Source organism: Aspergillus lucknowensis (assembly GCF_044049455.1).
Source record: "Aspergillus lucknowensis strain CBS 449.75 chromosome Unknown BJX67scaffold_27, whole genome shotgun sequence".
Classification (NCBI taxonomy): Eukaryota; Fungi; Ascomycota; class Eurotiomycetes; order Eurotiales; family Aspergillaceae; genus Aspergillus; species Aspergillus lucknowensis.
The window spans coordinates 197,131-222,201 of NW_027263571.1; the positions used below are offsets into that span (position 1 = coordinate 197,131).

The 25,071-nt window shown below is 54.6% G+C and overlaps 9 protein-coding genes across 9 annotated transcripts; 7 read left to right on the forward strand and 2 right to left on the reverse strand.

Annotated features, from left to right (window-relative positions):
- The first annotated feature begins 570 nt into the window (after nucleotides 1-570).
- Nucleotides 571-3,474, forward strand: nscR (Zn(II)2Cys6 domain-containing transcription factor nscR). Its single transcript, XM_071024743.1, has 4 exons — nucleotides 571-1,198; nucleotides 1,249-1,359; nucleotides 1,419-1,898; nucleotides 1,954-3,474. Exons 1-4 carry the CDS (start codon nucleotides 827-829, stop codon nucleotides 3,274-3,276), a joined length of 2,286 nt encoding a protein of 761 aa, XP_070885097.1. The 5' UTR covers nucleotides 571-826; the 3' UTR covers nucleotides 3,277-3,474.
- Nucleotides 3,475-4,825, forward strand: nscB (metallo-beta-lactamase type thioesterase nscB). Its single transcript, XM_071024744.1, has 2 exons — nucleotides 3,475-3,882; nucleotides 3,979-4,825. Exons 1-2 carry the CDS (start codon nucleotides 3,673-3,675, stop codon nucleotides 4,726-4,728), a joined length of 960 nt encoding a protein of 319 aa, XP_070885098.1. The 5' UTR covers nucleotides 3,475-3,672; the 3' UTR covers nucleotides 4,729-4,825.
- A 2,003-nt stretch (nucleotides 4,826-6,828) lies between these two features.
- On the forward strand, nucleotides 6,829-8,374 carry BJX67DRAFT_372783 (Zn(II)2Cys6 transcription factor; the record flags this gene model as incomplete). The annotated part of the gene is made up of 3 exons (XM_071031294.1): nucleotides 6,829-6,879; nucleotides 6,915-8,198; nucleotides 8,345-8,374. 3 exons carry the CDS (start codon nucleotides 6,829-6,831, stop codon nucleotides 8,372-8,374), a joined length of 1,365 nt encoding a protein of 454 aa, XP_070885099.1.
- Nucleotides 8,375-9,148: 774 nt separating this feature from the next.
- Nucleotides 9,149-10,181, forward strand: BJX67DRAFT_382222 (flavonol reductase; the record flags this gene model as incomplete). The annotated part of the gene is made up of 2 exons (XM_071033190.1): nucleotides 9,149-9,560; nucleotides 9,619-10,181. 2 exons carry the CDS (start codon nucleotides 9,149-9,151, stop codon nucleotides 10,179-10,181), a joined length of 975 nt encoding a protein of 324 aa, XP_070885100.1.
- BJX67DRAFT_148279 (Metallo-dependent phosphatase-like protein) lies at nucleotides 10,159-11,546 on the reverse strand. The gene has a single exon (XM_071024745.1). It carries the CDS (start codon nucleotides 11,313-11,315, stop codon nucleotides 10,416-10,418), a length of 900 nt encoding a protein of 299 aa, XP_070885101.1. The 5' UTR covers nucleotides 11,316-11,546; the 3' UTR covers nucleotides 10,159-10,415.
- Nucleotides 11,547-12,158: 612 nt separating this feature from the next.
- On the reverse strand, nucleotides 12,159-13,610 carry BJX67DRAFT_148286 (ankyrin repeat-containing domain protein). The gene has a single exon (XM_071024746.1). The coding sequence runs from the start codon at nucleotides 13,391-13,393 to the stop codon at nucleotides 12,245-12,247; it is 1,149 nt and encodes a 382-aa protein (XP_070885102.1). The 5' UTR covers nucleotides 13,394-13,610; the 3' UTR covers nucleotides 12,159-12,244.
- Nucleotides 13,611-14,884: 1,274 nt separating this feature from the next.
- BJX67DRAFT_372785 (uncharacterized protein) lies at nucleotides 14,885-20,304 on the forward strand (the record flags this gene model as incomplete). The annotated part of the gene is made up of 10 exons (XM_071031295.1): nucleotides 14,885-15,042; nucleotides 15,104-15,545; nucleotides 15,598-15,966; nucleotides 16,014-17,680; nucleotides 17,744-17,815; nucleotides 17,873-18,067; nucleotides 18,129-18,743; nucleotides 18,802-19,666; nucleotides 19,723-20,028; nucleotides 20,101-20,304. 10 exons carry the CDS (start codon nucleotides 14,885-14,887, stop codon nucleotides 20,302-20,304), a joined length of 4,893 nt encoding a protein of 1,630 aa, XP_070885103.1.
- Nucleotides 20,305-21,408: 1,104 nt separating this feature from the next.
- Nucleotides 21,409-22,544, forward strand: BJX67DRAFT_148313 (uncharacterized protein). Its single transcript, XM_071024747.1, has one exon. It carries the CDS (start codon nucleotides 21,556-21,558, stop codon nucleotides 22,276-22,278), a length of 723 nt encoding a protein of 240 aa, XP_070885104.1. The 5' UTR covers nucleotides 21,409-21,555; the 3' UTR covers nucleotides 22,279-22,544.
- Nucleotides 22,545-22,939: 395 nt separating this feature from the next.
- Nucleotides 22,940-24,859, forward strand: bgt2 (GPI-anchored beta-1,3-endoglucanase EglC). The gene is made up of 2 exons (XM_071029406.1): nucleotides 22,940-23,174; nucleotides 23,220-24,859. The coding sequence occupies exons 1-2, from the start codon at nucleotides 22,977-22,979 to the stop codon at nucleotides 24,402-24,404; spliced, it is 1,383 nt and encodes a 460-aa protein (XP_070885105.1). The 5' UTR covers nucleotides 22,940-22,976; the 3' UTR covers nucleotides 24,405-24,859.
- The last annotated feature ends 212 nt before the right edge of the window (nucleotides 24,860-25,071 follow it).

Here is a 25,071-nt window from a genome sequence, read left to right on the forward strand (position 1 = left end):
AGTCATCCTCTCAGCGCGACTCTGGCCTTTTTCTCGATCAAGAACGGGTTGGCCACCGAGTAAAGTCAACCGGGTGCCGACAGTGCCGACACCAATCAACGCCTGTCCGCTTCATTTTCGGAGGCTGAGTCTGGACGGGGCTCGAGGATCCGGAATTCCTCACTGCCGGGGCCGTGCTGGGGGGCAAACGCCGTCGTAGGGATCATATCCTGCGATTGCGTCGATCGCCTGAAGAATGTCAGCAAGAGCACGCGTGAGATAAGACTCCGTTCCCGGCTGCTGTGAAACTGTCGAATCCGATTCCTCCCTGGCATGCTGAACCCACTACGCTGGGTTCAATCTCCCAAAGTAGCGGGATTTCACGAACTCGACACTCGGCGGATGTAACGCTGGCCGTCGCCTGAAGTCAAAACTCTGGATCCTCTTGAGGCTGTCATAGGTCTGTCACAAGCGTCGGTTGATAGCCGGAGAATAAATGCTGTGGAGAGCTGTTGTCACGGTTGGCAGCGCTTCACGATTCCGCGTTTAGGCAGGCAGTCTTTTCCACGAGTAGACATTGCAGAAAGGGGTCAAGAGGCCCACCGTGCTAAATTAAGCGGCCACGGCGAGTTCCATCCCCATGTCCGTCGCTCGTGTTGGCTCGTGTTCTCCCTGGATGGGGATCCGCTTGTCGCAGATTATCTCACCAGGGTTCTCGCAGCCCGGAAGCCAGCGAAGCATGCCGAACCAGCTCGTGGGCATATATACGCCCATGGCGCTGACTCTTGGCCAACACTTGGCCATCAATCATCCTTGGTCATCGTAAACAACAACCTGGACCGATCGAATGGAGAAGCGCACGCCGCAGAAACGCACCACCCAGACGCCGCACCTCAGCTGCGAGCTCTGCCGCGAGCGCAAGGTCAAGTGCGATAAGGTCGATCCCTGCACCAACTGCGTCTCCGCTGGCGTCGTCTGCGTCCCTGTCCACCGGCCACGCTTGCCGCGTGGTATCCACGCACGGCGCTCGCGGAGGGTGTCGCCTGCGTCGACGCCTGCACCGACCTCGGACCCCGTCAGGACCGGAGAAAATCAGGCCGCCTCGTCGGCGGCAGCCGCGGTTGACGATGACCTGAAGAAGCGCGTGAATCAGCTTGAGGAGCTCGTGAATAACATGCGCTCGTCCGTCGCGAGCCCGTATCCACGACCAGCCAGCCAGGTGGGTGACGCCAGATAGTGTGAGGGGAGAACTGACTGACACAATCGTAGCCAGTCGGTACTTTTCCACATCCACTGGCGACCAATTCAATGCCGTGCACGCCGTCAATGGAAGCAGGCCAGGAGGACGTTGGATATTTCTGGGGGGATTTGGATGCGGAGGTAGGCACACGCTCCACGCTCCGACGCCATCATCGAAGGCTAACCGAACCCCGGACCAGAGGATACAAGAATTCTGTACCGTGCCGGGAGCACAGGCACAGGCAGTCGAGCGGCCGTCAACCAGCACGTCCGAAAGCAGTGGCGGCCTCCGAGTCCTCGGCCTGGGAGGGACCTTCGCCCCTGCGTGGACTCCGGCGCTCGCAGACAACGAGACGGCAAGGCAGCTGTGCCAGGTGTATCTGGAGCAAGTGGATCCGATCATCAAGATCCTGCACCGGCCGTCTGTCGAGAAGTGGATGCTGCAGGGGGAGCGGTACCTGGGCTTCCCGGACAGCCACGTTGCCGTCGACGCATTACGGTCCGCCGTGCGCTACGCAGCTGCGGCGAGCTTGACACAAAGCCAGTGCTGGGCTCGCTTCAATATTAGTAAATCGAGTCTCGTGGCGGACTCTCGAAGAGTATGCGAGGCAGCCCTGGATAAGAGCAAGCTGCTGTGTTCGCCGAGCATCACGGCCCTACAAGCGTTTGTCCTGTACCTCGTAAGTGTTCAACACACCGCGTCAAAAGAGGAGTCCATTTTGACTCCGTCAATAGATTGCCAGGAAGTCTGAAGAGGGCGGCCGCGCTGCGTGGACGCTGACGGCAGTCGCCGTGCGACTCGCAAAGGCACTGGACCTTCACCGCGACGGAGACGAAACCTTCTTCAACCAACAGATGCGCCGGAGACTCTGGCTCACAATCTGTCTGCTGGACCTCAAGGCTTCCTTCACTCAGGCCTCCGACCCGCTCATCAGCGCAGACGAGGCCACATCGACCTTCATCCCGCCCCAGCACATCAACGACTCGGACTTCGATCCCACCACAGCGCACCCGGTCCCCGACAGGGAAGGCCTCACAGATACGACGTTTGCATTAGTGACGTATCACATCCAGCTAGCCGGGCGGGTCCTCAATTTCGGCAGGGCGCTGGCGCCTCCCGCAGCAGACGCCGGCAGTGGCTCAGACTCTCGCCACGAATGCGCGCACCGGTTCGAGCAAAACGCCCTCCGCCTCCTGCACTTCTGCGACCCGGAGTCCTCCCCATTCGCCTGGTTCACATGGCACGGCACGCAGTGCCTCGTCTCAGGGGCACGGCTCTCCGCTTTACGCCCTCTCCAACGACCCCAGCTCGGCCCCAGCAGCCAACCATCCCCCTCACCCTCAGCCTCCCCCAATCCCAAAGAACACAGCCCGGATCTGCTCCGGCTAACCGTAAACGTCCTAGAAAAGGCTCAGCTCATGCACACGGACCCGCGCGGGGAAGGATTCCGCTGGTACGTGACGATCCCGTGGCACGCGGTGGCAACCGCCGTGACGGAGTGCTTCGTCTGCACAGACGAGACCCTGATCCGACGAGCGTGGCCGGTCGTCGAGGCCACGTATCGGCTCCTGCAAGCGGAGTCCAGCGCCAGCGTGCTGGGCGACGACGACACAATCTTCCAACGGCCGCTGGAGAAGCTGATCCGTCGCGGGAGGGAGAAGCTCGCGCCGATTCTGCAGCAGTCGAGGGCGAGTCCGAGCCCGTCCCTGGGCTTCAGTAGCTCCGTGGCGTCTGCGGCGTCTGCGGTGTCTGCCTCGGCCACGCGTCCGCATACGGGGACCTCGTCGTCTCGCTCGAGCACGGCCGCTCTAGACACACTAGGAGGCACCCTGTCCTGGCCGCGGCATTTTGGTCCCGACGTCCCCTCTGCGGCGTCGGGGCCGCCGACCAAGATGGATCTGGATCTGGATCCGCTGCTGTTCATGCCGTTCGAGATGGACAGTCCGCCGCTCGCGCAGCATACGCCCTCGGTTGAGCTTGGGCAGTCGTGGCAGACGTGGGAGGGGCTGATGGCGGAGATTGGCCACGAGGAGCCTGCGTCGAGCATGTTCCTCTGAGGCTGCTGAGGCTGTCTGTATGTCCCGTCGGTGCGCAATGAGCCATGGAATAATAGTTAACTGCATGGAGTCCAGGTTAGAGGATACAATATTGGTGGACTTAGTGCCGAGAAAATAAGAATAGCAACATTTGCAATCAGTCTCTCTTTCCTGGCCTTCTGACTTGGCCACCTGAATGAAGTCGTCACCCTGTCTGATCTGTCCTCACACTTCACTCCCATGACATCGATGTGGCTCCAGCGAGCTCGGGTTTTGGCCACCACCTCGGCTTTTAGCCTCGACAAGCCATAGATCACAAACCCTAGACCTCCGTACACTTCAAGACAAAACCCTGCGAGAAACAGCACCATCAGACTCTCATCTCAGTCTCAATCCAGTACTCTGGGTTAAGGAAAGATGGCCCTTCGCATGCCCTTCAACCAAGACTTCTGGGCCGAGTACCTCTCCGGCCAGGAAGCGAACCTCCCGGTTCTCCCGGCCATCGATGCCCTCAGCACCCGGGTGGTCCGCATTCTCGGCGGGAATCCCGGCGCGATGCACTTGCAGGGGACGAACACGTATCTCGTCGGGACAGGGAGGGAGAGGATCCTCATCGACACAGGGCAGGTTTGTCCCTCCACCCCTCCGCCCCTCGCCCCTCTTCCATTCTCTGCGTTTGCGTTGTTTCCCTCACAGGATGCGCTGATAAGGTGGTATGGGTAGGGCTTCGCCGTCTGGATAGACCGCATAGCAAAGTACACCGCCACACACGACATCTCCATCTCGCACGTCCTCCTCACACACTGGCACGGCGACCACACAGGCGGCGTCCCGGACCTGCTCGCACACAACCCCAAGTTAGCAGGACACGTGTACAAGCACACGCCGGACGCGGACCAAAACGCCATCGAGGACGGGCAGGTCTTCGCCGTGGAGGGCGCCACGGTCCGCGCAGTCTTCACGCCGGGCCACGCAATCGACCACATGTGCTTCCTGCTCGAGGAGGAGAATGCCCTGTTCACGGGGGACAATGTGCTGGGCCACGGGTTCAGCGTGGCCCCGGACTTGGGGCGGTACATGGAGAGTCTGGAGGTGATGCGGGGGCTGTGCTGTGCGAGCGGGTATCCGGCGCATGGGGCGGTGATTGGGGACTTACCGGCAAAGATAAATGAGTATATTCGGCATAAGGAGGCGCGGATCCGGGGCGTTTTGGCTGTACTCCTGAAGGAGAAGGAGAGCCCGGAGGCTGCGCCTGCGGCCAACGGCAAGGCAGATAAAAGGGGGAAGACGCTGTATGAGATTGTACGGGCGGTCTTTGGGATGGTTCCCCCCGAGGTTGTCGAGCAGGCGCTGGCGCCGTTCCTGCTGCAGGTGCTGTGGAAGCTGACGGAGGACCGCAAGGTGGGCTTTGAGCCGGGGGATCCGTGGACGAGGCGCTGGTTTGCGGTGACGCCGCGTGCCAGACGAAGATGACAGGCGGACGAGATATGTTGAGTGCAACTACCACACGATGTGAGGTATAAATAACCAACATCAGTGCTTGCATGTGAGTATCGAAGTATATGTTGGCCCGCAGCGGAATTCTGGAGAAATTATCGGGCCGATATTGACTGTTTGCATGAACGCCAGTCGATAAAGATGAAGCTGCATGAAATATGCAGTAGAAGATGTCACCAAAGGGACATTTAGATCGAGAAGCTACGGTGGAGTTGCCCATATTTCTTTATGTGGAGGGATATAAGTATGGGATTCCTATCTATGATAGATTCTTACCTTTTCATCATGTTCAAGCATCTTTATTTGACTGTTTTAGAGGTTCTCATAGATTGTTTTGCTTTCCCCTTCAAATCCTGGCCCGAGCCGACTGTTTATATATATATTCGCTGCCTGAGGCTGTAACCCCACCCGGGCAGCCAGTCACATGACGCAGTAAATACCACGCAGCTTCGCATTTCTGCACGCACTGCTCCTCATGCGGCTCGCAGAACCTCCATGGATCCCTGGATGTCTGGGGTGTCTGGATCTCCGGATCTGGATCTCTGGTTGCCCTGGGGTTGTCCAAGAGTCTGCGCGAGACTGAGAGTGGCAGGTAGCCGGGCGATCATTCAAGCATCGTATTTGCCCCTCTTCAAACGCCCCTAACCCCCTTCCCCTCGAATCTTCCCCTCATTGCCTCGCGACCGCAATGGCTCTCCGTCTCCCCCCAGAATTGCTCCTCCTGATCGCAACATTCCTCGAAGACGAGCAAGACATCAACTCCTTGTGCCAGGTCAACCGCCACCTCCACACCCTCCTCAACCCATACCTCTATCAACAGAATTCCCAAAACTCGCAGAGTTCAGCCTTACTCTGGGCCGCCGTACACGGGAAGGACGCTACAGCGCGACTGTCTATCCGCGAAGGAGGTAACGTCGATATTCCAGGCAATAACGACTGGACCCCCCTCTATTGGGCCGCATACCATGGCCACGACGGAGTGGTGAAGCTCCTCCTCGACACCGGGCGCGTGGATGTTGACCCTCCGTGGGGCGATACCTGGGGCCGGCGGCCGCTATCCTGGGCCGCGGGAGGCGGTCACCACGGCGCTGTGAAGCTCCTGCTGGAGACGGGCAAGGCCGATGTGAACTGGCCGGATTCCGAAAACCGCTCGCCGTTCATGTACGCCGTGCGGAAGGGGCATGTCGCCGTGGTGGAGCTGATGCTTGCGACGAGGAAGGTCGATGTGAACACGAGGGACAGCGTGGGTCGGTCACCGCTCTCCAGGGCCGCGGTGAGGGGGGAGGAGACCATCGTGAAGCTTCTTCTCGCAGCTGAGAACGTGGACGTCGACATGAAGGACCGCTTCGAGCGCACGCCTTTATCGTTGGCCGCGGAGGCGGGGCATGAGGCTGTGGTCAAGCTGTTGCTTGAGACGGGACGCGTGGATGTCAACTCGACAGACACAAACCGCTTCTCGCCGTTGACCCATGCCGCTCGGGAGGGGCATGCGGGTGTCGTGAAGCTGTTGGTGGACACGCCGATGGTGACGGTGAATTTGCCGGACAGCTCGGGCGTGACTCCGATGTCCTGGGCTCTGTCGCGGGGTCATCAGGCGGTGTTGAAGCTGTTGCTTGAGACTGGGCAGGTGAATTTTTGGGAGAAATAGCCTCGTGAAGTATGACAGGTCATGGTCTGTCTGTGAACGAAGGTCTGCTAGCTTCTTTCTGTCACTAATAGCTTATGGATGTCGTTGTATCTATGGAGTTCTCCGCGTCTGAGGGTTATGGAGCAGCCTGTCAGAAAAGCTTTTATGATGCACGTTCAGTGGAATTGTGCGGGCAATATTCGCCTTCCCTCAGACTGTATGTGCATCCAACAGCCCAGGCTATCTCAATCCTTCGACAGACGCCGCACGGAGATAACCCAATCAGGAAAAGCGTGGCTCGTAAGGCCTCCCGGCTTGTCTTCGTGGCTGCGCCTGTCGCTCAACTTCACACTGCCGCGCTTGCACGAGGATATTATCGTTTTTTGTCTATCAGAGCACCAATCATCATGTCTGACGCGAATATACGCCCATCGAACAAAAGGAAGAGCATGCCGAAGGTCCGAACCGGCTGTCTGACCTGCAAGTACGCGAATCTCACCGTCCAGCTCGCAACCACTAACACCTCACCAGACAGCGTCGCATAAAATGCGACGAGGCAAAGCCCAGTTGCTGGAATTGTTCGCGCACCGGGCGTCGGTGCGAGGGATATGCCACCGCAGAGACCCAGGCGCAGGCCCAACGCCTGCCCATCCGCGTGTACAGCCTCCCCTTCAAGGTGCCGGGGAGCCAGGCCGACCGCCAGCTGCTGCACTTCTACTGCGTCGAGGCGGCGGGCAGTCTATCGAGCTTCTCGGATCCAACGCTGTGGACGACCCTGATTCTGCAGCGCTCCTACCACCAGCCTGTTATTCGACATGCGCTCGTCACGCTAGCCGGACTGTATCGCGAGTACCTGCAGGGGGGGAATCGTATCCCAGCCTCAGCGTCCGAGGTGGCCGTGCAGCGGATCGCCAGATGCCATCGTCAGCTCCGGCTGTACCTGCGCTCACCTGATGCCTCGCCAGAGACGCCGCTGATCTGTAGTGTTCTCTTCTATGCGTTCGAGACGCTGATGGGGGATCCAGCGTCTGCTATACAGCACCTGAACAACGGACTTAACCTGTTGAAGCAGTCTCAAGCCTCCCCACGGAATTCTACTGACGATATACTCCCCCATCTTACAGCTATATTCTCCCGTCTTGACGTGCAGGCGAGCACATTTGACGACAAGCGCATACCCCTGCTCAGCTTAGTAACGCCAGACGAACTCGCAGGCTCCGTCCACGCAGTCCCCGACACCACCTTCACCCTCGCAGAGGGAGAAGCCATCCTCACCAAACTCCAGAACTGGATGATGCACCACATCGTCGCACACATCGCACATAGACACGAGCCGATCGGGGTCTTCCCCGCCCACCTCCTCGAAGAGCGTCTCGTCCTCTCGACGGAATACAAGCGCTTCCTCTCCACTCTCGACACCCTCTTACCCACCCTCCCTCGCGAGTCCATCCATCGCGCCTTATTGCTCCGCATCCAAGCACAAATGCACCACGCCATCCTCCTCGAGAACATCCCCTTCCACACAACTTCCCCGCTAGGCGACTCCTTCAGCTGCTGCACTCCAACACTCAAGTCAAACGACGGCCTACGATGCGCGCTCCTCGACATCCAGACCTTCCTCTCCCTCGACAGCGACAGTCCGGCATCCCAGCGACAGTTTACGCTCTGCACGCAGCTGGTGTCGGTTCTGTACTTCCTCTGCATCAAAGCTGCTGACCACGACACGCGGGAAACGGCCCTGGCGCTCCTGCAGCATTCTCGCATGCCGGCTAAGGATGGGATATGGGAGACTCAGAAGGTGGTCTCTATTCTTCAGGCGGTCATGCGGACCGAGGGGGCGGCGGATGGAGTGAGGCTGTGTAACGTGACGTCTTTAAGAAATTTAGAACGTCTGTCATCGGTGTGATGGGCTTTCGAGAATCCTCTCTTGAATTTCTGTTTCCAGATATACACCCGCTCCTTCAGCTGAAGGACTACAATTACGCCTGTATCTAGGACAGTTGCCTAGTTAACCAGACTATTGTATTATAAAAAGGAACAAAGCCGACAGGACAGGCTTTCAAAAATATATACAGCGCGAGGACATGTCTCAGAAACCCAGTACTTCCCAATACATCCTATAATCCACTGTATACTAACGCTAGCTCATCCCAGACAGGAGTGATATCACAGTATATTTATATAACAACAGAAATCCACCCAGACCAAATCACCTCAAAACCTCCCTCCCTAGCCCCACGCTCCAAAAGCAACGTCGCATATACAGGATGAAGCTTCATTTCCACTATCTCTGGCATCGCATGGCCCCCTGCTAATGGGTTACACGTAATAATAAGACACCTGCTGTTAATGCGCGATTTACACAGGATTTAGTGGCCAGGCTGTTCTAAAGTTTGTCATTCCCGGGTGGTGACTCGAGATTTCGTGCAACCATATTCGGCAGGATGAGAATCTGTACCTGGTATCATATTGGCTGACTGCATTTGGACTCTGGAGGCTTCCAAAAGCCATACTGACTCTTGGAGAACTCAAGCGATTTGGAATCCGGGATTTGTCAAATGGCGTATCATGCGGCCACGGTATTGGGTCCGGGAGAGTCGGGTATTCGTATGATCATTAATCAATAAATCATTTAGTCTTGTTTACTCAGCTTTAATTCTCTCTCTCTAATTTGTATTTATCAGCTGAGAAGTATAAATAACGACGCAATGCTCCACTGATATCTTGCATTTCATGAAGCAACCAGGTTACAGCCAGTCTCAGCTTGCAATGTCCCTCGTCCTAATCACCGGCGCAACAGGCTTCATCGGCTCGCAGGTCGTCCTGCGCGCGCTGGAAGCCGGGTACACCGTGCGCCTTGTCGTCCGCCGACCCGACCAAGCCGACAAGCTGCGCCGCATCTTCTCCAAATACACTGATAAACTCTCCTTCGTCATCATCCCCGACATTACCGCCTCAGGCGCCTTCGATGAAGCCGTGAAGGGTGTGGAGTACGTTATTCACGTGGCGTCGCCGATGCCTGGCTCCGGGGAGCCCGATCTGCTTAACGGCGCCGTGAGAGGGACAGTCTCCGTGTTGGATTCGGCCATAAGGATTCCGGGTGTTCAGAAGGTTGTCATCACGGGGTCGATCCTGTCGCTCGTGCCGATAGGGCGGATTGAGAAGGGCGCCATGGTCAAAGGTACCCACCGATCCGCCTTTAGTTGTCGTTCGCCGTTTCCCACTGCTAACATGAACAGAGGACACGGACTTCGACTTCACCTTCGACCGGGAAAGCACCGCCGCCCTCTCCCGCATAGACCAGTACCACGCGAGCAAGATCGCCGCACACAAGGCCGTGCTCGACTTCGTGGCGACAAACAGCCCGCCCTTCGACGTGGTCACAATTCACCCGGTCTACGTCTTCGGACGCAGTCTCGTCCAGGAATCCGCGGACCAACTCTCCGGGACGAACAGGCTGCTCTTTCAGACCATTACGACGGACACCCCGTTTCTTGGTCAGTTCCTTGGCGTCCACGTTGACGATGTCGCCGTGGCGCATGTGAATGCGCTTACGAGGAGCGGGACGAGGATCAAGGGTGTACGGCCGTACCTTCTGTCGTCTAAGTCGCGGTCCTGGCGCGAGGTGCGGGATTTCGCGCAGAGTCAGTATCCGAAGTTGTCGATTCCATTGCCGCCGCTGGATACGCTGGAGTATGAGGTTGATACGAGTCGGGCGCAGCGGGAGCTGGGGATTGAATTTCGCGAGATGGAGGTGCAGGTGAAAGATGTGGTGGACCAGCAGTTGGAGTTGAGGGGGTAGTGTATGCTGTTAGAGTGATAGATGAAGGGTTGTCCTCGTACAAGTTGTTCGTGCTGCGGGAGACGTAATACTTCACCATCGGTCCTTGTTGGATGTCAGAGGATACCTTATGACCTGCCACAGACGTATATGTGTTAGGTTCCTCCAAACAGTGAAATCCATGGATCTGGCACTCTTTCCCGCAGTGGCTTCCAATAATTCTCACCACAGGTAATCCAGATAACCTAGAGCTCATTATATATCCAGCACAATTGGACTTTTACTGCTCTTGTTCCTCGACCCGGGAGCCAGAGCTGCGTTCACCAACTTTGTTGCCCTCGGAGATGGTAGGATTCGTCTCACCACCGCGATAGCCATCCAGACGAGCATCTGGGCAATAGCAACAGGCCCACTTGCCTGAAGGAGTATGCTATCATGCGCACGCTGCACCCCATCGTGAACAAGTGTATCCTCTCCATACCCATCATGCGCGTGCCCAAATACAGCCAGCACCGGTTTAATCCGCTGCAGTTCTCGCAGCAGATACCCGTCCCCTCCCTTGCCGGCGTCGAGATGCAGAGCCGGCGGGGAATGGGTGACGACTATATCTGTGTCGTCTGGGATCCTGCGACTCCAGACATCGCGTATAGCGGGGTACTGGAAGGCCCAGATCCCGTACTCTGGGGTGAGGGGAGAGCCGTATACCTTGAGGTTGCGCTTTTGACTTTTGTCGAAGGTTAGTGTGACTGAGGTATTCTCGAGGTAGATGATATCGCCCCAGTTCAAATTCAATGACGAAAATTCATCATTGCGAGTGGCTCGGTCGAGCAAACGATCATGATTTCCGGCAATGACGACCTTATGGGTATGTGGCAGGCCAGATAGCCAGCTGAGCTGGGAGTGGAGCTCCTCGTATGACCCCTGCTTGGTCAGATCTCCTGCGTGGATTAAGAGATCGCCGTCTGGAATATCGGGTGTGGCATTGTGGGTGTCGGAGATGCACACGACTCGGACCGGACTGGCGTGTGTGGAAGCGGGGGCTGGTGGATTCAGGGAAGTGTGGATACTGTAGAGCAGCTTTGCCAGTTGTTTGAGGCCAGGGATGTGGCGAGCAAGAGGCCGGTTATACGGATATGGCAGTAGATGGCTATTCATGATGCGTACTCTTGAAGTTCAAAAGGCTGGCTGGACTCTGAGAGACGGTGCCCCTCGTGTTCGAGAAACTCCTTCACTTCTCGATCCTCAGGTTAAGAAAGGCATGGGCCACGTAGGTGCGAGCTCACGTAATTCGCGACCAAACCGGCCACCTCAGTCCTCCTGGAACGCAGTTATGAATAAGGTGCGGTAGATAAGTAATATGAGGCGGAATATACGTGGAACACAGTGATATATTGCGTAGCTAGAGAACTAATCGCTGCTTGAATATCGTGCGTCATGTGAGCTCGCTTCGTACCGTGCTAACGGAGCAGGCAGCGCAGCGCTCCGCGGAGCCCCGCAATAATCGGGGACTAACAATGCTCTTGTTTGATGAAGGGCGGAGGAAGCGACTTTTTCATCTACGGATAATGCCCCCGGAGTCAATACCCCTTCGCTGGTACTTACTTTAAAGGATTGAACACACACCCTTACCCCTCTCTCCTACCACACTCACAACCAAGTCCTCGCAGCTCCTCATGGATCCGCAAACCAAAGCCCCAACGAACATACAACCAATCCTAATCCGCATTCTTCGCCGGGCTATTGGACCGAAGAGATTCGCCTCATCATATATAGAGAGCTCCTGGAACCTGCCAGTACACCCTCGGATGTCTCATTTCACTGCTTGACAAGTGTAGGTTCCTACAAACTCTGAAAAGATCCACTAGTTTGGGTCCATGAATACTGGACACCCAAAAGAAATGCAGGAGGTAGGAATAAGAAATGTTGTCCTTTGGAGAGCACATGGACCTTATCCCCACTGCGAGAAACAATTGGATTTTTTTTTTTTTTTTAGATCCTTCTCCCACATAAATCAAAATCTTCCTAGCCTCCAAGTCACTCTATTTACGGAGTACCAAGTTTGTCGGTTCTATCATGATAGTGCCTCATGGCTTCTGTGTAATAGTGTCACCAGCTATGGACCCCTCTTTGTTATTACGATTCCGCTCCATCGCATTTCGTAGAAGATTGATGATCCTCGATGCTTTGTAGTCGATAACAAAATCCAGAGCAGTCTCACCTTGGTTGGTAAGTGCAAACGGATCCGCACCTCGCTCCAGGAGCAGTTGAACTATACCCAAGCGATGTTGCAGCATATCAACGTTATCATCGCGACTGTCCACCGCAAAATGCAACGGACAATGTCCGAGATGATCAGGGAACCTGAAATCAGCGCCATGATCCAGAAGTAGCCGCACCGCCTCGATATTGCCAGTCTGTGTGCCAACGTGGAGGGGTGTGCTGCCATGTTCCTCCGTTGCATTAACGTCCACCCCGTGTCCAAGCAGAAGCTTCATAGCAGGGATATCGTCGAATATCACTGCATAATGGAGGGCGGTCAAGCCGTCTCCCAACAGTGGTGGGATATCCTTCACGCGACTATCCAGGAACAGCTGTAATAAATCTAAGTTCCCAGACTGAATAATGTCAAGATAGATTCCAGCAACAGACGGTTGCGCCCCTTTCCTGATAAGAAAAGTGACTGCGCTTTCGTTCTGCCCTCTCACTGCATATTGTAGGACTGAGACTCCATATGAGTCTAGAGCATCCAGATCAGCCCCCAGATCCACAAGCAAATCGATTGTATTTTGATGTCCATGTCGGGCTGCCCAATGCAACGCTGAACATTGCGGTGCCTCATCGTGCCAATCCTCCTCCTCATCACCAATCGAGATTGTGTTTGAGGCAGGGTCTGCGCCCATGTTGACAAGTAGTGGGATCACGGCGGTTTGTCCATATTCTGCGGCAAGTAGTAGGGCTTTGTTCTTCCGCCTCGTCGAAATATATCTGCTTCTATCCCGCACCCCTAGCTTGGTAATTGTGGTGACTTGACCCGTCCGTGCTGCACACAGGAGAGTCAATTCCTGGTGGTTACGACAGAAATAGCCGGCAGCTTGGTCATATAGATATGGATCGAGCAACGCGGAAAAGAATCGACATGTCTGGACAAGCCTGTTTAGATCAGCAACAGAGAGGAACCTAGCAATGTGAAAGAGTGTCTCATTTGGAAGCGTGAGGAATGGACTCGTTTCCATTGTGCTCTCTGACGTTGGAGGGGGGTGGGGGGAAGCGAGGAGAGGCGGGAACACATCTCCGAGTCGGTCAGGACAAGGCCTGAGTCCTGAAACACCCAAGGACTCGGTCTGACCGATCTCAATGGCTGATCGGAAGGATTTGGGTTGCCAAGGCCGACCGAGGTGATCCTATTGCAGAACCTGTTGAAGACCAACCAAAACTGATCAGACAAGGAGTCGTCCAAGGTGTTTGTTGGAAAGGCAAAACGTCATATCTCTTCATCCGACTGGAGTCCCACTATCCTCGCGAACAAGACCGAGTCGGCGGACGATCCGCTGTGTCATTAGCGACCAAGGTACATATGTGGTACGGATGTCCATGCGGCGCTAGTGTAATCTATGTCACGCTTGTTCAATTTGGCTCGTAAAAAACACACCCGTTGGGAGTCTGAGTCCGCTCTCCAAGCAGAGCCGGCAGCGCACTTCTCAGGGGCCGCGGCCTGTTCTTAAAATAAGCCTATCGAGTAGGCCTCATCCGAGTCAGAGGGGGACCAATCGCCTATTGCATGCCGACTGCCCTGACTCGTTAGACCCTGTTCGCCGGCCTGCATTGCAGGTATAAGATTGTCGCAGGTCTCAGTGCAGACGTCAAGACTTCGATGTTTGCGACGCTTACCAGGAGATTTGCAGGCCCTGAGCTCTTCCGAAGGCATTGCCCCTATATTTGTCGGATATACGGCTCTGCGAAGGCTTCATTCCATACCGACCGTCCGCTGCATGTCCGCTGCTCGTCTCCTCCGTCCGCTATCATGTGGCTTATATATTCGCGGCCAGGCTTCGACTCGACAGACATTGTTGTTGTCGGCTACATCCGATGCATGTCTCTTTTCCCCTACGATATACCCAGGTGTATGTCTCACGCTTCGATCTGGTGCCGTCCAATATCGCCGCCGCGCAATATATGCTGTCGGGAAGTATTCATTTTTACCCAATCGGGCATCTCGTTGACTCTCCCGTCTGGATGTGACTCGCTCGTGCCAAATCACCGTCGGCCCATATCTTTCCAAAAGCACAGCCGACTTCCCCTCCTTATTCAAGAGAATTCCCGTGCTCACAGCAAGGAAAACGGCGCCACATTTTGGCCATGCATCTAAGCCCGGCCAAGCAAAACCTTGCTAACAAGTTCCGAGCTGTTGTTTGACTGTCCATCCAGCTCCACCCCTGTTCGGCTTGTATTGTGCCTTCCAACAGACGCGATAGTCTACCCCTGTCGCACTCGGCGCTAAGAGGAAAAAGCACATCGTACTTTGTACCTAGCTCCCCTTATCAACCGATGGATCTCATCGCACCCCGCAATGGAATTCCCCCTCCCACCTTCAACCTTCGTTCGTTGCCGAGCCTTGCGGAAGGCAAAAGACATCGAGCTCTGGCTCCTCTTATCCAGAATAATTAACCCTAACCCCAGGACGACCATTAGCCCCTTTATTTTGCTTTCTTCTGTTGACGTAAGCAATGGATTTGACCTCAGCTCGTGCGCTTGTTAAGCAAATCGCGCGAGACCATGGCCATCTTGGGGAGGAAACACTCAGCCAGATGCCGCCAGACATTCGGCGCGAAGTCGGGCATGCACTGTTGCAGAAGGATGGCATGATAGGCTCTTCGGTAATCACGTATGTGCAATGACCAACTTGTGCGTTGTTGTACCTTTCTGACAATCGGTCAATCACCTAGCCTGGCGAAGAATCTATACAGCAGCACCGCGCGCTTCGTGTTTGGACTCTTACAGAACGCGGACGACAATTGCTACACCACCGCGAGATCAATCTTAGCGGACCCCTTCGTTTCGTTCCACGTCTACGACCGGCGCGTAGTTGTCGAATGCAACGAAGACGGGTTCACTCGTGAGAACTTGGTGGCGATTTGCAATGTTGGAAAAAGCTCCAAGACCGGCGCTCAGGGATACATTAGGGAGAAAGGTATTGGCTTTAAGTCGGTATTCATGGTAGCCTGGAAAGTCCACATTCAGTCGCGAGAGTTTTCCTTCTCCTTTCGACATAGAAAAGGCGACCCTGGCATGGGGATGATCTCCCCTATATGGGAGGAGACCGAGGAAGTCCTACCTCAATCCCTTACCCGGATTACTCTATTCCTCCATGACGATGGTCCGGGCGAAGTCCTCGCCAGACAAAGACAGATAATGCTTCAACAGTTTCAGGGAACTAAAGGCTACCTTCCTCTTGTTTATGAAGAATCTCCGGAGAATTGAAGTCAAGATGCACGATTCTTCTGACCAAGAGGTTTCCCACACGACTTTTTCAATACACAACCAGCCGGGGGGACGAGTAGCCGTTAAACAAGAAATAGTGCGAAATGGGGCTAGGGAGGAAAACACCCAGCACTACCATACAACAAGATTCACTGCGACAGACATACCGCCAAGCGAGAACCGGGAATATACAGAGGGGGAGATGCGCAGTAGGGCATACGCCCAAACGGATATCATTCTAGCATTCCCTCTGACGCCTGAGTCGGCGCCCGCTCTTGAACCACAGGAGATTTACGCTTTCCTGCCGATACGGAACATGGGACTTCCGGTTAGTAGCCTGCCCTCTAGTGCCGTGCATTGCTGACGTAGACTTAGTTTCTTATCCAAGCGGACTTTGTGACGGATGCCAGCCGACAGGATATCGTCAAGTCTTCTGCTCGCAATATGAAGCTCCTCCCGGCTATTGCCCAAGCGTTCGTCCAGGCCGCCGAACAGCTTTGCACCGATCCTGACCTGGCTTACGTGTGGATGAGATATCTACCCGATATCAAATGGGGATCTGAAGACAAGTTTTGGAAAGATTTACCGGGCCTGATTTACCGGCAACTCCAGGTGACTAGTACAATGTGGACTCGATCCCCACGCAGAAGATGTCGCATTTCAAATGTTCGAGTGCTGCCCCCTACGATATGCGATGCGCAGCTACAGCCACTGCTTCCCGACTTAGACCCGCCGCAGTATCTTTCGTCTCTGTATGACGGGAAAGACGTATCTTTTTTGAAGAGCTATGGACTCCAGTCGATGAATAGCTCGGATTTCCTCGACAGGCTTCAGCAGGATGTGAAAAAAAGCTCTTCGACTATGCGAAATCCCGACACCGACGATAAGTGGCATTCTAGTGTGGCCAAATACCTGATCAGTGTATTGAGGCCCAAACCTCAGGAGATTCTAACCAAAATCAAGGATATTGAGCTCATTCCATTGATGGGAGGGGCCTGGACAACGCCCTGGAGTTGTTCAGGGCTGTTCAGTTGGTTCCCGGTATATTTTCCCAAGACACAAGGGTACGCTCTCCCAACCGACGGAATATTTAAGCTGGTCGCACCAAACGCAGACGAAAATCCACATCGCAAGGAGCTCTTTGCTCTTCTTGGCGTGCAAGAAGCCTCCATACAAGACGTTCGTCGCAGAATCATAGCCAACACTGGACGGCCACTTACGTATGGACAAAGGCGATACGAACTACACTTCCTTTACCTTACTGCTCATCTAGATCCTACAAATGATTCGATGTGCACCTATGTCAATTTGACACTTCCAGACTCGTCATGGAACCCCAAATCGTGGCGAGAAGGGACATGGTACTTTGCTGACGGCGGACCTTACGAGCCCCAGGGACTCCTTGCTCAATTTAGTCCTAGGCCCTCAATCCTTCACCCTTTCTATATGCAAGACTTCCCAGAGCAGCCAGAGGAGGAAATACGCTCGTGGAGGGCTTGGCTCAGCCAAACTTTCCAGATCCGTGAAGTGATACCGCTTACTGCTGCGGGAAAGTTGAGCGCTGAATGCCTTTATATCGCCAGGTCCTGCCCGGATAAGTTCTTGGCATTTCTCCTCAAATACTGGACGTCCGAGGGAGCAAAGATTGTGGGTAACCTAGAGCTTATCCAAGCGTTGCTCAAGATCGAGGTTCCGTGTCAAAACGGCAGGGCGTACCCTCTGGGTAAGACATATGTGCGCACTACCCAGCTTGAACATGCTGATACATTTTTCCGGGATGGCGAGCGGTTTCCGTGGCTCAAACTTGATTCCCTTGCCCAAACGACAGGTCTCTGTGACATCGGGGTCCTGACTGCAGCCCTAGACTTTGGGCACCCAAAGTCCGACCTCGAATTCTATCTCGCCATTCTTCAAGCTGTTGCCGATGAAAACAGAGAAAAGAAAGAGTTGTTGGATGATTCTCGGATCTTTGATCTCTACACCCGTATAGCGACGAGGTACACTGAGTCTGTGACTCGGGACGTGTCTCGGGAAATGATCGTGTATGTAACCCTGAGTTGTTGATGTACGGTTCCTTCTAACTCGGATGACAGATCGACATTCAGAGCTCAGCGCCTGATCTACGTTCCAGGGTACGGTTCTGAAAGTACCAGCTGGGTATTCCCTCGTGAATGCCTGTGAGAGGCCCCTCCATATATGCACTCCTCATACCCACTGAAGTCACGCTACCCCAGAATCGCCCAGGGCGGGATGACTCGTGACCTGTTCCGTGATATTTTGCGTATTGGCGACATAGGTATTGACGACCTTTTGCTGGAGTTAGAATGGGCACGGAATAACTACATCGACCAACAGCTGGCGGTTGATTTGTATCAGGAGCTTGATAAGCGGCGACCAAAAATGAATGATGCGACCATGAAGAAGATTCGGTAAGTTCTGCTTCCCCCGTCCCTTGACGGCTGTCCGATCAACCGAACTCATGGCTACCAGAGAGCGATTTGAAAGGGACTGTTTCATCTACTATGAGCTTGACGGTAAAAAGTCGTGGCACAAGCCGTCAGAATGTCTATGGGCACCGGTAACGGAGATCAAGGGAATGATTCATCTGCATAACGCATATGAAGATCTTGCCGACTTTTTCATTGAGCTCATTGGCGTGCCGACCTTGACTCTCCAAATGGTTTATGACAAACTTGTTTCAGAAGGAAACGGGCAGACGCCACCGGAAAAGATCAAGGAAACAATATGGCTGCTCAATTCCTATATACAAGACGAGCACGATTTCCCTGACCCGCGACAGGTTCTCCAAAGCAGGGTATTCCCAGTTAAGTATCCCAGTGGTGTTGTTGAACTGTGCAGCTCCTCCGTGGATTTTGCTATCAACGACCGAATGCACCTGTCAGATTTGTTTACAGGCAAGGCCAAGTTCCTTGACTTCAATGTCAACGAGATAGCACGCTTAGAGCCTTTCCTTAAGTGGACTGGGTTGCATGCACGATATCTATCATCATCCGTTAAGGAAATCTCCGCAGTGCATGGGGACTCGCACAGGCCTTTGACTTCACCCAGTCGGAAGATAGCTGGAAAGGCTCATGGGTTGCTGCGGTACTAGGTTCTCTCTGCCTCCTTATGATGTGCATTACTGAATAACCTGTGCTCCTAGGATCGCTGTTCATTTGAAGAGTCCCCGACTGAGAAGCGGAGAGCATGCCTTGTTCGAGTCCCTAAAGAGAATCGACGTCCGCGAAACAGATGGGATTAGTTCGGAGCTACATCTCAACCAAGATGGCAAGGACATCATGGTCGAAATCAATAAAAGCGAGCTTCATTTCAACGACTCAGACGAGGGACTTATAATTTACGTACCACGGGACGAGAAGATGCAGTGCCTATGCTTCCTTGACAGAATCCCTAAAGCCCTCATGGAATGGATCATGACTGAGCCGCTGACTAGGATCTGTGAGCCACACAGCGAGAAGTTTCTTGGCGTACTCTCGACTGTCTTGCAGGCAGAGCCAAAGTATGTCGAGGTGGCTCTCGACCGGGCCGGAATCATGACAGTCGAGACGCCAGATGATGTAGAAGTTGAGGAGACGGCAAGTGACCTTCCCGAACAGCCCATAGGGCGTACCTTGACCCATGACGACACGTTCGCCGAGGCATCAAGTCGATCGACTCGCAGCGATTCATCCGTCACGCTGGCCGATGCAGCCTACGCTGCCCACGCCTTCCCATCGAGTACCCCACGAGTGTCTGCCCGCTCACTGCTCACTCCCCAACAAACACCCAGTCCAGCACCTTTTGCCTCTCCTAGTCGGGAGCTATCGGGCTATGGGCTCAATACGACGTACCTAAATCTCCTGCGCAGCGTCGTAACTGCAGCCAGAACATCCCCATTCCCAAGAAATGAGTCTCCCCACGCGGGTACCCTATCCGACTCCACCGGGGCAGACAACGGGACGTTCCCACTCCGTGGTCTCGATAAACCTACCCGAGACAAGCTGATCGGCGCAGCAGGCGAGCTCTTCGTAAGTATCAAGGGAAGGATCACATCGACAACCACAATTCTGACACTCCAATCCAGGTCTTCGAGACTCTATCCCGTATAACCCCATCTCTGCCCGGGTTCTCCCGCGACAACTGGCAAAGCACCATCCGGAAATACGTCAACATCCACGAGGACTACACTGATTTGGAACCATGGTTTGGCCGCGAGACCGCGGATATTACCTACGTCGATAGCGAAGGCGTTCTCACCACATTTCTCATTGCCACCGGGTACCTGGATGATAGCTGGGTGGGTGCAAAACCGGACTATTTTCTCGAGGTGAAGTCCACAACCTCGGAATGCGCGACTCCGCTTTATGTGAGCAAGGCTCGGTATGACCGGGTGTGTTCTATCCTACCACACACACGTGCCCTCATACGAATTGGTCTAACTGACTGTCTCCCTCGCGGATAGATGCAAACGATGCGGAACATAGCCAGCCAACCGGCGGATCGCACGGCTGTGTACATGATCTTCCGGCCGTACTATTTAGGGTGCAACTCGATGCGAATGAAGATATATGTTAATCCGGCGCTCATGGAGGAGAGGGGGGAGTTGGTATTCACGGTCGAGACTTGGTCTGTTGTCCCCAGATTAGCTGGTGAGGTCATTATCTAAAGATGTCTCAATATCAACATTATTTATTCACAATCATAGTCCCTGGCTGGTGCATGCTCTCGGCGGCTGATGCGGCACATGTGACTGTCCAATGCTCTGGATGATAAAAGGAAGTGAGGAAAATAGGTTATGGCAAGTGCGATACTCTCCGAGCCAGTACAGCAGTGCCATACCTTGACGCAGCGAGTTCTTTCCTCTTATCTGTACCCCAAGACTGATTGCTCTGGCTCATCCGGACAATCCTGAATTCTGACCACGACTCCTCGCATCGTGAAGTCAACCACGCACCAGACCGCCAATACGATGGCGAATCTACTAGATAAGCCGCTCCGTACGCGATAGAAAGCACACAAAGCGGTGGACCTAGCCGAGAACACCAACGGTCGTTCGATGGAGCAGCGTACGGTCTGTGATATGAAGTCTAGAACCACCAGTGATCCGAGCTCAAACGCTCCCAAGATGCCTTCCACAACATGAATGAACCCGACCGATCAGCGGCAGATGCCATGCTCTGGCTCCAATCTTTGACGTGATGTACTCTCGTCATGCCACCACAACATCTCGCCAGGAAGTTTCAATCCAAGTTCAAATTTTATCAAACCTTTGTTACCCCTCCAGCCGGTTTCCATGTCCGGCCCAATAACTCCGTGTAGGATGAGTCGGATGCGGTAGACATCCCCCGCCTCCAAGGCTGTATCTCAATACACCGTTGTGTGTCGACGCCAATCTATCGCTCCTTCAGACCGATCGCTTTATATTCATCAGTCTCATTTCCCGGAACAATGGGTAAGCTCTTTAATCCATGCAAGCCGCTCATATCGGGGCAACGACAAAAACGGACATCGAAACTGGAACTGCTACCAGCTGAGCTCGTCTTGTGCATCGCTGACTGCCTCGAGGACGCGGAACATGGTTTGCCTGCGCTTGTGGAGCTGGACTTTGATGAATATCCTTGAATCCGGTTGCCCTGTAGAGCAAGACATAGCCCTTCGAATGGCCATTCGATCCAGAATTGCTAAAGATCTGCCAACAAAGTTCTTCTGCCACTACTGCTGGAGGTTGCACCTCACAGAGCATGTCGCCCCGCCAGCATTCACGCCCTGGTGTTGCGGCTAGGTATGCCGGGGGATAGGAGGCCTACCCGATTCCACTGTACGATTCAACCTCCCACCATTCGACCTCTCACCCTTTTTCCGGGTATACGATACTCGCAGCCGCTACCATTTGCGGCTGTGCCACCTGGCGCTGGCGATGAAGAGGCACCACCTCGGCCCAGGCCACGGAATGGCACTCGACTCGCTAACCTACACGGAGGTCATGGCGAAGCACCGAAAATTCACGACCCTCATGTCGGCAGAAGCGCGAATTTGCCCTGAAATTGGCGGTAATGTGACGTTCGTCATGCAGGTGCAGAAATGGGTCCTAATCCATGACATGCATCTTACGCCCGGGCAACGTGGCGAGATATTCCGGGAGATCTTGATTTGCTGTACGAAGCTCAGATACAAACAAGGGCTCCTAAAGCGTATTTTGGCGGCTGCAGAGGCCAATGGCTTCCGGGAACACCCATCTTCCGATCTAGAGGATTTGTGCTGCCCCAGCTGCGGCGTGCATTTCCAAGCCGACCTCCGTGACTGCGGGACGGATGGAAAGGCAGTCGTGATAACAACGTGGATGGATCTCGGCTCCAGGTCGGACGTCGAGGACCTAAAGTGGAATACGCTTGTAAACGCGGGCGGCGGTCGTGATATAGTAAGGCCAAACCCGTGGGAGATTCCGCGGCGCCCCGGAATGCATCGACGGCGTTTCCAAACCGCGCCGTGTACCCCACCGCAAGATGAGGATCGCACGGAATGCAATCGGCTTTACCTGAGGGAACGTATGTACCGTCGTGTGATGTACTCTTCTCCGGCAACGGATGGGTTTTGGTGGTATCCCTGGAACCGTTATGGTCGATCTGGGCGTTGTAACTGAGAGCTGGGGTTGTCTTCAGTAAGTATACGGTGGTGTTGAGGGGGGGAAATCAGAATGGAGCATTCAACTGCGCGTTAGCAGAAATTGTATGAGTATCTGCGAAGAGTTCCGAGGTTATTTGTGTGCATGTCGTGTCTGTGGACGCGGTGGTGGCGGACGGTGTGCGTGCATAAAGTCAGCATAACTCTTGTGCATTTTGTGCCAAGTTAGCAGTCATGTGATATGACGTCGTCTGAGAGTCTCGACCGAGCGACAATCCACCCGAACAGCATCCACAATCGCCGGAAACAGAAGATGGCCACAAAGGCGACGAAGGAATCACCGCATTATGTATCGGCAGCTCGGATCTGCCGAGTGGAGGTAGGACCCAAGTGTCCGTGGAACAGCTCCCTTGCTGCCCAATGGTGAGCTGTGCCTGCAGTGTGCCTGCAGTCCCTGGGAAAGGAGCACCACTCACGTCTGGCCGTGGCGAGTCGAGACTTTTCTCGTCGCACATTGCCACCTGTACCCACACTTTACCCAAGGGGATTAAGCATGGACCGGTCGCTGACGGGTCTTCTTCTATCTTTAGTGCCACAATGCGTTGTCTCCACGGCGAGTCTAGGCCTTCGCTCTCACAGCTAAAAGCCTCGCCCTCCTCTTCTCGCTTCTGCAACACATCCGCTCTTTGATTCTCATCGGTGTACACATTCGCTATAATGTTCTCTAAGACTCAGATTTTGACACTCGCTCTGGCCGTCGCCTCCGCCGAGGCCGCCTCCAAAGGCTTCAACTACGGAGCAACCAAGCCTGACGGCAGCATCAAGGCTCAAGCCGACTTCCAGTCCGAGTTCCAGACGGCCAAGAACCTCAAGGGCGCCCCCGGATTCAGCAGTGCCCGTCTCTATACTATGATCGTAAGTTTGTGAGACATTCACTAGGATGTTGTCTAACTTTCGCAGCAAGGAGGATCGGTCAACACCCCCATCTCCGCCATTCCCGCTGCCATCGCCGAGGATACAACGTTGCTTCTGGGTCTCTGGGCTTCGGGCGGAGGTATAGACAACGAGATCGCCGCGCTGAAGGCTGCAATCGACCAGTACGGCGAGGAATTCACGAAACTGGTCGTCGGCATTTCCGTTGGCAGCGAGGACCTCTACCGCAACTCGGAGATCGGTGTCCAGGCTGATGCCGGCATTGGTGTTGAGCCTGAGGAGCTCGTCTCCTCCATCAACCGCGTCCGCGAGGCCATTTCCGGGACCAGTTTGAGCGATGCCCGTATCGGTCACGTCGACACCTGGAACGCTTGGACGAACGGCTCCAATGCCGCTGTCATTGAGGCCTGCGACTGGCTCGGCTTTGACGGCTATCCGTACTTCCAGAACACGATGGCCAACTCCATCTCCAACGCCAAGGCACTCTTCGACGATTCCGTGGCCAAGACCCAGGGCGTCGCGAACGGCAAGGAGGTCTGGATCACGGAGACGGGGTGGCCCGTCAGCGGCGACCAGGAGAACCTGGCCACTGCCTCTGTCGAGAATGCGAAGACCTTCTGGAATGAAGTCGGGTGCCCGTTGTTCGACAACGTCAACACCTGGTGGTACATCCTCCAGGATGCTTCTGGTGCTTCCACTCCCAACCCCAGCTTCGGACTTGTCGGCGGCACGCTGAGCACGGAGCCTCTGTTCGACCTGTCGTGCTCTGGTTCTTCGTCTTCGTCAGCCCTTGATGAGTCTACCACCACTCCAGCTGAGTCCACCAGCGTCCGGTCCACCAGCGTCCAGTCCAGCAGCGTCGAGTCCAGCGGCTTCTACTCCACCACTAAGACCTGGTCCGCTACCCCGACCCACGCCGGATCTAACCTAGGCTCATCCGACTCGTTCCCCTCTGGTTCGGGCCACCAAGCTGGCGCCTCCAGCGTGACCGTGAGCCCTTCTATCTCGAGCCCCTCTAGCTCCGCGACAGCCAGTCCCACCCAGAGCGCAGGTGCCGGCACTGGTTCGGGCTCTGGATCGAACACTGGCGGCTCCGAGGAGCCCAGCACCAGCACGTCCCCCGACTCTCCCGACTTCACCGGTGCTGGCACGCGTCTGTCTGGTTCCGTCTTCGGCGCAGCTCTGCTCGTAGCTGCTCTTGTTGCTGTTTAATTTGAATTGTCGGCACTGTCCGCTGACGCCGATGCATGTGTGAAAAAGACCTTCATTGTATACTAGTAGTTCATTGCTGTATTTCTGTATCATCCTAGACGTGCAAGCAAACGTAACCGACCGAACAGGCCACCCGGGCGAGTCAGCTACCTCTATATTCCATATTAAACAGCCATTTTTATCTCACTTTAACAATGAAACAGTTACCCAGTAGCCAAAAACCACTGTACAAGACACGATTTTGCATGGCTTGCTCACCCTTGGTGGTTCTTGGCGGCACCTTCAAGTAGTGGCACAGCCATCACAATTTATTCCCACGGCCGCTAGCTTGGGTCAGTTGGTCTTCGCCAATTATGGTGCCTCCGAACGATCCGTCACATTTAGTTCACAATGAAACTCCACAGGGAAGTTTGATCGACCCGCTAAACTGCTCTTGAGTATCATATAGCCTCTACCTTAATCTTAGTGTTTTGGGATTACTTTAAGGCTTTGGTTGTGTATTTGTTCCTCATAAGACCAAGGTAATTTTCTCTGCTGCTGATTCACCCACACCCTACGATACCATTCTGCCAATCCTGCCCATATTCTTCGTGGTAGCTCAGGCATCAATCACGAGTAGGGCAAACGTATCTAGTCTAGTCATCAGATGAACTGGAGCCCTGCAGCA